This window comes from Benincasa hispida, chromosome 5 (genome assembly GCF_009727055.1).
Source record: "Benincasa hispida cultivar B227 chromosome 5, ASM972705v1, whole genome shotgun sequence".
NCBI lineage: Eukaryota > Viridiplantae > Streptophyta > Magnoliopsida > Cucurbitales > Cucurbitaceae > Benincasa > Benincasa hispida.
In genome coordinates this window covers 44151023-44160919 of record NC_052353.1, presented here as the reverse complement: position 1 = coordinate 44160919, position 9897 = coordinate 44151023, and the positions used below count along the sequence as shown (strand labels likewise).

The window sequence follows — 9897 nt, the reverse complement described above, 5'->3', positions numbered from 1 at the left end:
AATTTTGAAGTGAAATTATTGTTTATAGGCTTAATTTTCATAATCTAAAAACAGAAAACTCAAATAGTTATCTAATGGGCCTAGTTTTTCAAAACTTGTTTTTGTTTTTGAAATTCGACTATTTAATTTACGAAAGAGGAAAATATTATAAGAATTTGAGAGGAAATATGATTAATAATTTTCAAAAACCAACAACCAAAAAACAAATAGTTATCAAACGGGCTTTAATTTTTCCATATTAATTTATAAATACTATTTTGCTTTAGAATTTTTTTTTCCAAAATTGAAATAAAATTTTGAGAACTAAAGAATTAACGTCCAATTTGATAATTATTTTGTTTATAGGTTTATGTTTTCTAAAAGGTTAAAATATCATTTTAATCTTAAGTTTCTTCCATTTTAGTAATGTATTTTCAGTTGTCTAAATTTAATTAATCTTGTATTTTTAATAAATCTTGAGAGTGATATGTTATTTATTTTATTGTCGAATTTTTTCTTTTTTCTTTTTTAAAAAAATCTCTACAAATATTTTCTTTATAAAATTTGAAAATATATTAGCGTATGCCTTTCTTTGACCGAAAGTTATTAATTATTATTATTTAATGAATTTTGATAAAAGTTAACTTTAAGGAACTAAACTTAAGATGTATTGAAAGTGAAATGACTAAAGTGAATGTGTTTGGAATGCATTTTCAAGTATTTAATTTAAAAAATAAGTCGTGAAAATTTGGAATGTTTTGACAATTTCTCAAAATGACTTTTGAAGAGTATTTTCAACAATTTTTATCAAAAATATTTAAATAAAAATGAATTTTTTGTATGACACTTTTTTCTCACGTCAATCTCATTAAGATTTATTGAGAGCACAAATACTAAATTTAAATAATTGAAAGTTTATAACTAAATTTGAACAATTAAAAATACATAGACTAATAGACTAGAATGGAATGATATCTAAAGTACAAAGATCAAAATAGTATTTTAACATTTTAAAATTATTTTTAGTTCACTAAATTTTTTAGATAAGATTTTGAAAATTTGGTATTTTTAACTCTAAATTTTTTTCTTTTGCGTGCAAAATGAAAGTAGAGAGATTTAAACCATAGACCTAATGATTTCTAAAATATACGAATGTTAATTGAGTTATAATCGGTTTCACAATCAAACCCTAAAATAAAACTTTAGAAAGAATGGTATAAATTTAAATAACTTAATGTTTCTCTCTCATATTTGAATATATTGAAAGATGAGAGAGAAAAATGGTCCTACATGTTTTTCATCTTATGGTCAAGCCAGAAATAATACAACAGATCTACCTTCCTCTTACATATTAAACCTTACCATTTTAAAGTACATCTCCCTTTTACTTTTTATTTATTTATTATTTTTTTTTTTGCCCAACTGTTTTCTGTTCTGCCAAAATCAAACCAAAATTCTTTTCTTTTTTAGAAAATTCCCCAAAAAAAACAAATTGCATTTACACCACTGCATAAAAGTCCAACAAAATGCCTAAAATTAATTATATATATATATATTTTTTTTTCTTTGGTCAAATTTTCAATTTTTTATAAGTCAACTCTCCAAGTGTCATAATTAAGAAACTTCCTTCACAACTACATATATATTTTGTCTCTCTCTCAATTTTGTTAGGACAGTAGTTTTTGGGAATGTTGAAAATTCAAAATATAAATAGGGAAATTTTCACCAATAAAAAAAACTATTTATAGAAATAGTAAAAAAAAAATATTAATAGGATTTTATCTGTATCTATTATTAATAGATTTCTATCGGCGATAGACACGGATAAATCTCTATCAACCTCTATCAATTTCCATTAAATTAAAATTAGAATTTTATTTTTCTTATTTTTCTATTTTTAAAATCTCCGAATAAAAATTATTTAACATCTTATTGTAAGACCTAGAGGAAAAAAAGTAAAAAGATTACTTTTTGGAAAGTACAACCACAAGTGATAAACACCATGTGGTATGAATATTTTAATACATATACCATTATTGGTTATATATTTAAATATCCTTTCATGAAAAGGTAATTAATTTTCTATTAGAAAAATTGGTGTCATTTGGTAATGATTAAGGTGCCCTCCACCATAGATCAAGATTCATCATATCATAGTCCTCACATGTTTTTGTTTTTATTTTTTTTCCTTTTAGTATCCTTGGTTCTTCTACGTTTTTTTTTATATATACAAGATAGTTAGTATTTGAATTTGTTTATTATTTTTCATGATCAGAAAATAATATATATTTAAAAGTTAGAAGGTTCTAGATTCACTTTGGGTTACATTTTAAAATGGATTCAGATTTATGTGAAATAGTTAACAAAAATTAAATAAAGAATTAAAATATATTTTTTTCATCCATGGATTAATAACTAAAGTATAATATTTAAAAATAGAGGGATTAAAATAGATACTTCAAAATGTATAATCTATAATGGAATAAATATGACCGTATAAATCTAAAAACAAGTGTCAAAATGAGTCCAGTCCAATTAGCTAATAACGATGTGGTCTGTGATTTGTAATTCGAATCCTCTATCCCTAATTATATTGAAAAAAATAAATTTAAAAACAAGCTTTAAACCAAAATTCACGGATTTCGTGATCACGAACACACTCGTATGTCAATTAAATTATGCCAATTTTTTTTTTTAAAAAAATTCTTACTAAAAAAAGAGGTGTTGTTAGGATTTAAACCTTTACAAAAATATTTAAAAAAATGAAATGATAACTTTAAATTTTGATTAAATTATTAAGGTTTAGATTTTGAATTTTCAAATTTGTATCTGTCTTTGAACTTTCAAAAGAGCATAATAAACTTTTAAACTTTTGATTTTAGGTCCAAATATTCTTGAACTTCTAACTTAATGTCTAATAAATCACTGTTTAAAAAATAATTGATATACTAGATGTAAAATATAAATTTGAACTCAAACTTTCAATATGTGTTACATTTTTTTAATTTTAATACACATAAAATAACTAATCAATGATTATCGGATATAAATTAAAATTTAAAATTAAATAATCGAGACTTATTAAATACTTTTGAAAATTTAAAATTTTAGTAGATATGTTTTAAAGTTTAAAGACTAAATAATAAAAGTTTCAAACTTCACGGACTAAAATTTACAAATTACCTTAAATTATTCATTCAATATGGGTCACATTTTTCATCTTTATTGGCTTTTGATTCTTTTATGGGCAAAGGTTCTTAATTTAATGGCTTTAACCTCCCACACGATCACAATTCACAACCCCCCTTTTTCTTTTTCCCCATCCACCATCTTCAAATCGACAACGACCCAAAAATACACAAAAACAGAGCAAAAAAAAAAAAAAAAAAAAAAGAGAGGAAAAAAAAAACCCACTTCGAAAGCCCTGTTTTTTCGCCCTCCCGCCGTGAAGCGGCGAGCCGATTCTAACAACCATCACTCCACATTACCAGCCGGAGAAGGAAAACATCGCTTTCGATTCGGCTTTTCAACTTCTCTTCCTCTTTGCCGAGCCTCGGTAGTGGACGGTGGCAGAGGCAGCTCGCCGTCGCCGCCTTGTTGAGCTGTCGGCGTCTTGAAATCAAAGAACCCTCCCAAAGGTTTCTTCGTTCTTACTTTCCGGCTTGGCAGTTGGGAAAGAGGGTTGGATTGAAAAAGAGAGGGAGAGAGAGTGATAGTCCACTCTTTGTATTTGACTAGTTTATCTCTCTCTCTCTCTCTCTCTCTCTATAATTATTATATTACTGTGACTTTCTGATTATTTGGGGTTTTTTATTTGGGGGGTTTTCATCTTTTCTTTGATACCCCAGTTCTGTAAATCAAAGAATTTAAGAAGCAAGGTTTTCTCAAGGGAAGAAGTTGGTGAAACAGAGATGAAGATTGAAGGCGACAGGCAAGGAAGAAGATAAGGGTAAGAGTTTGTTTTGGATTTTTGAGGAACAGGGGAAGAAGATAATGTAGTTTTGGGAATTGGGTTATTTTAATTTTGTGCTATTTGATTGTAGTGAAAGTAGAGTAGGTAGCTATGTAAATAAACAACTGTGAGATAGAGATGGGAACTTGTAGGATTTTCGTTTTAGCTTTCTGTTTATGAACCATGGTTTATAAGCAACTTATGATACACTTCGCATTCTTCTTGTTGTTGTTGCTACTGCTCTTTGAGCCTACATTTCAACAACAAAGTTCATTGAGATCTTTACCGGTCGAACGAGTTGCGTTACTCGAGCTCAGATCGTCGTTAGGTTTGAGAAGCAAAGAATGGCCCATAAAAAATGACCCTTGCTTAGGTTGGAAGGGAATCAAGTGTCACAATGGTAGGGTAACTGAGATCAATATTGCTGGATTTAGAAGAACAAGAATTGGTAAACAGAACCCTCAATTTTCTGTTGAAGCTTTGGCCAATTTGACCTTTTTGCAGTCCTTTAATGCCTCTAACTTCTTGCTTCCTGGTGTTGTTCCTGAGTGGTTCGGGGAGCGTCTTGGCTTGCTACGAGTGCTTGATCTGCGGTCTTGTTCTGTATTTGGTTCTATTCCATTGAGTCTTGGGAGTTTGAATAACCTAACTGATCTTTATCTGTCTTATAATAAACTTACTGGGACAATACCTTCTACTTTGGGCCAAATGTTGAACCTTTCATTGCTTGATTTGTCTCATAATACACTCACTGGAATGATTCCGTTGTCACTTGCATCTCTTGGTCATCTTTCTCTGCTTGATCTTTCTTCTAATTACTTAGCTGGGCCAATCCCTTCAGGCATTGGGAGCCTATCGAAGCTTCAATACCTAAATCTTTCAAGAAATAGTTTATCTTCTTCAATACCTACTGAATTTAGAGGGCTTGTTAGTTTAGTTGACATTGACTTGAGTGTCAATGCTTTGTCTGGATCACTGCCTTCAGATTTAAGAGAATTAACGAGCTTGCGAAGTATGGTACTTGGGAGCAATTTGCTTGTGGGTTCCTTGACTGACAAATTGTTCCACACTTTAACACAGTTGCAATCCTTGGATCTGAAGGATAATAACTTTACTGGCGTAATCCCCGATGTGTTGTGGTCAATGCCTGGGTTGCAGCTTCTTGATGTGTCTGGGAATAATTTCACTGGGATGTTGCCTAATTCTAGCTCAAGTTCGAATATTACTGGTGCTGTACTGAATGTATCTAAAAATATGTTTTATGGGAACCTTACACCCATACTGAGAAGATTCAGTGCTATTGATCTGTCGGAAAATTACTTTGAAGGCAAAGTTCCTGAATATCTACCCACCAACTTATCTGTCGCGAATAACTGTCTCCAAAATGTGTCAAGACAGAGGACGTTGGATGTATGTACATCATTCTATTCAGCAAGGGGCCTCACTTTTGATAATTTCGGCATCCCCAAGGCTACACAACCGCCGTTAGCAGAAGCACCAAAGAAGAAGAGCAACAGAAATGCTATTATCTTGGGCAGTGTTATTGGTGGAAGTGCTGTTATCTTTCTACTAGTATTGCTGATAATTATCTTCCTGAGGAGACGGAGAAGAAACACAACTAATCAAAGAGGAGTGGGTGTTGTGGGACCAGTTCTTTCTAGGGACACTGCTGAACCACCTCCTGGATTGGTAATTGACTTTGCGAGTTTAGGAGAAACATTCAAGTTACAACAGTTGCTTCAAGCAACTAACGATTTTAGTGATTCGAATCTTATCAAACATGGCCATTCAGGGGATCTATTCCATGGTGTATTGCAAAACGGGATCCGAATTGTTATCAAACGGGTTGATTTGCGCATAATTAAAAACGATGCTTATTTGGTGGAATTGGAATTCTTTAGCAAGGTTTCAAATGTAAGATTGGTTCCCCTTATTGGTCACTGTTTGGAGAATGAAGATGAAAAGTTCCTGGTGTACAAATATCTGCCAAACGGCGACTTGTCAGCTTCCTTGTTCAAGAAAGTCAAGACAGACGATGACGGTTTGCAGTCATTGGATTGGATTACAAGACTAAAAATTGCATTAGGAGCTGCAGAGGGTCTTTCTTTTCTGCATCATGATTGTGCTCCACCCCTTGTGCACAGGTATTACAAAGTTTTTCTTTTTCTTTTGCCTCTTCACCTTCTCTTAGCTTTCTCTTTTGGATAATCATTGTTGTTTGTGCTATCCACAAACTGAAACATTGTCTTGCATCTGTTGTTCGCGTTAGTTTGGTTGCTTGCTATCATTTTTGGCTTCCTGCCAGCTACCAATGTGGTCTTGTGGTTCAGCCTCAAGTGAACAACTCGATAATTTAAAACTCTTGTTGTCTTTAGAAACTTCCCAACAATAAAAATACTAACTTCGGTTTCTTTTGGTTATGTAGAGACATTCAAGCAAGTAGTATACTTCTTGATGATAAATTTGAAGTGCGGCTCGGAAGCTTGAGCAATGTGTGTGGTCAAGAAGGGGATGGTCAACCGAGCAGGATTACCAAGCTTCTGAAATTGCCACAGTAAGTACCTTTTCAACAGATGAGTCTCTTTTTATCATTATATGCTCTATATTTGTGATCATAGTGAAAAAACTATTTGAAATCAGCAAACCAGTAAGCTATTGAGGTTGAGTGACGTCGGTATCTCTTTGTGTTCTATGTTAATAATTCTGTCACTTATGCAACTATTAAATATTATTAAAGGGTTTAGAAATGAGTGGATAGCTTTATTTACCCTTTCCAGTTTTAAGAAAAAAGTTCAGGAAAAAACACCATTTAGCAACCAGTATACCAATTCTGAAGTTTTGTGATCAACATTGTCGATCTGTCAATAGTTTCAATTTTGTGTGAAAATTTGCAAATAATTGGTTTGTTGTTGCGATCGCATTTCTTTCCATTCATTCTGATGTTGCCTTTCGTACAATCATAGTTGCGTGACTTGTCACTGCTTATGAATATATATCTTTTCCTCACTTTGCAAAGATTTGATTATTGTGTAATGATACTCTTAGATTATTCTCTGACAATATTCTTCCCTAAATGATGTGCAGGTCATCGGAGCAAGGCTCTTTAGGTACGTAAAAAATTTCTTTCCTTCTCATCTTTATATCTGTTTTTCGCTCACTGTTTATTTTTGTCACATGAGCAATTCATTTAACTTATATCATGGTCTTGCTTAGCAAGTAACATTCAGCAATACTTAAGAGAGGAAAATTTGATTAATTTTTATTAGACTGAAATTACAAACCCTTGAAGGAAGATTTCAGCTTAACCATCCATTTTTCCTGGACTAATTGTCTAATTAGGGGTATAGTGATCATTAATGGGAGGGCATGCCCATCTGAGAATGAGTCATAATACTCGAGCCTAAAAGTAACCATTTGAAAGAGCAAAGTTCTCAAAGCTTGGTTGAAACTGTCCTGCCATATTATAGTCTAACTTTACTGAGCCTTTCTTTGTTCAAAATTTTATCTACCCAACAGAAAAATTCTTGATTTTCAACTGTTTCGATACTTGAACGTCAGGCCTCGGTTTTACTTCACTTTCTAGGAGCACAGAACTATTAGAATGTATGTACTAAATTTATCCATTTTAACAACCAGGTTTGCACACAGCAGTATGTACCTATGATGTTTACTGCTTTGGAAAGGTGTTGCTAGAGCTGGTAACAGGAAAGCTTGGGATTAGCGCCTCTCCCGAAGCCGAAATCAAAGAATGGTTAGATCAGACATTATCATGCATCAGTATAAACAACAAGGAACTCGTGACGAAGATCCTCGATCCATCCTTGATTGTGGACGAGGATCTATTGGAAGAAGTGTGGGCTGTGGCTGTTGTTGCCAAGTCCTGTCTCAATCCAAAACCTTCAAGACGACCCTTGATGAAGTACATCCTCAAGGCTTTGGAAAACCCATTGAAGGTAGTAAGGGAAGAGAATTCAGGCTCAGGACGGTTTAGATCGACTTCCATTGGAAGTTCTTGGAATGCTGCTTTGTTCGGTAGCTGGCGTCAAAGTCTATCGGATCTAACAGTGCTTCCATCAGCCTCCTTGTCAAAAGCAGGAGGAAGTAGTTTCAAAAGATCAGGAACAATGGGTTCGCAAGGAAGTGGTCAGAATGGTGGCGGTGAACATTCATCGTCTCGTCGACAACATTCAAAGGAGATATTCCCGGAACCGTCTGATGTGCAAGATATTGAAAGATTGGAGAATGATTAACAGAAAGACATTGGTTTTGTCTTGATTCTTTGTTAATAACACAACACACTTTCAAATTGGAGCAAATGAGGGGGGAAGTTCTGTTTGAGGGTATTTTTTTCTGTAATTGATCATTTGTTTCTTGTAGCTTTTGGAATGTAAATTGTAAGTTGTTTTGTATTTTCCATTGAAGCCAATTCTCCTTTGTTGGAAAAAGGAAAGTTCAATCTATAAACAAATCATACTTCTCTTTTGCATATGGACTTCAAGTCCATTTGATCCTTTTTTTTATTCTCCCAATAAAAGAGTTATAGCTTCGTTCATCACTCTATAAACTAGCATTTTTAGTAAAGAGTTAATGATTTTCATTTTGTTATTTAACCTTACTGAAAAAAACAATTATATCTTTTTTTATATTTATTATTTCATGTTGATCTGGCATTTTTTTTTTTTAAAATTTATAAACAATTACATAAAGAGGTTTTTTTTCTCCTTTTTTCCATGTCATCTAAAAGAGGTTTTTCAACTTCTTCATTCCCATGTCACCCCAAAAAATCATAAAAACAAATTCTTAAAACATACTAAATATATTGTAAAAACAAAACAAAAAAGAGCATCATATTTAAAAATAGAAAAAAAAAAACAATGAAAATTTTCATCTGCAAGATTCCTTATAAATTTATATACGTTTTGTAAAATGTTAAAACAAAAAATTGAATTTATCTCCGAATAAACTTATTTTGAGAGAAAAAAAAAAAACAAAGAAAGAGAAAATTGGATTGATTTTAGTACAAAATAATAATGTTACATATTTGTTCTCAATAAGTTAAGATGGCCGAGTTGGTCTAATATACTAGATTAAAGTTCTGGTCCGAAATGGTGTGAGAAGAGGGAAAAATTCTAGAGACAAAAAAAAAAAAATAGTGAGATACCACGGATGATATTACGGCCAAATTTTTTAAATCACCGATTGACCCATAAATTTGAAAATAAATTTAATTATATCATCTAACACAGATGTGTCGAAACCCGCTCTGATGCCTCTTGATGTCATTCCCGCCATTAAAGCCGCTTGTGCCCTAGGGTAAACGATCCTAATTTAAAACATCTCCAATCTCTTTTGATATCCTCATGATTTCTACCCTCCAAACATGTGCAAGGTACTGGATAAGCACACCCCACTGCATTGAATCCAAAACTGAAATCCAGAGCCTAAATTCTGATACATTTTGATTTCGTTACATGAAAAAACAGGGCCTTGTTATGGAGAGGGTTCATGTGTCGTCGATGACGGAAGGGAAGACGAAGAAGAGGTTCGTCTATTTAGCCGATGGAAATGGTATAGTAAATGACCAAAATCTTGAATGCAAAATGACTTTTAAGTTCTCTTATAGAATATTGATTTACTCTCTAATTCAAATTTGAAACTCTATATTTTTTTAGGATACTTATTTGGTAGTCTCATCTAAAAATACAAGTCGCCTCACCAATTTTTGAAAGAGGTAATAAAATTTTAACAGCAAGGACCAAAATAAGCAATTTTTAAAAATTTAGGAATTAAAACAGACATTTTTTAAAGTTTAGGGATAAAATAGAACCAACAGAATTTAAGGACTATTTTAAACCTAAATTAAATTATAAAACATGAAAATATAAAAAGAAAAATGAAAAAGTTGAAAATTTGAACTTTTTTTTTTCCTTTTTTTTTTTTTTTTTTTTTTTTTTTTTTTTTTTTTT

General features: G+C 32.0%; 1 protein-coding gene across 1 annotated transcript; it reads left to right on the top strand.

Annotated features, from left to right (window-relative positions):
• The first annotated feature begins 3248 nt into the window (after positions 1-3248).
• Positions 3249-8417, top strand: LOC120077921 (probable LRR receptor-like serine/threonine-protein kinase At2g16250). The gene is made up of 4 exons (XM_039032025.1): positions 3249-6075; positions 6357-6485; positions 7016-7038; positions 7568-8417. Exons 1-4 carry the CDS (start codon positions 4115-4117, stop codon positions 8179-8181), a joined length of 2727 nt encoding a protein of 908 aa, XP_038887953.1. The 5' UTR covers positions 3249-4114; the 3' UTR covers positions 8182-8417.
• The last annotated feature ends 1480 nt before the right edge of the window (positions 8418-9897 follow it).

What these genes read in the sequence shown, in the direction of transcription:
- LOC120077921 (XM_039032025.1), top strand. Translation starts at nt 4,115, where the DNA reads ATGGTTTATAAGCAACTTATGATACACTTCGCATTCTTCTTGTTGTTG. An exon ending in GCTCCACCCCTTGTGCACAG is followed by an intron (nt 6,076 to 6,356) that starts GTATTACAAAGT and finishes TTGGTTATGTAG; the next exon opens with AGACATTCAAGCAAGTAGTA. An exon ending in AAGCTTCTGAAATTGCCACA is followed by an intron (nt 6,486 to 7,015) that starts GTAAGTACCTTT and finishes AATGATGTGCAG; the next exon opens with GTCATCGGAGCAAGGCTCTT.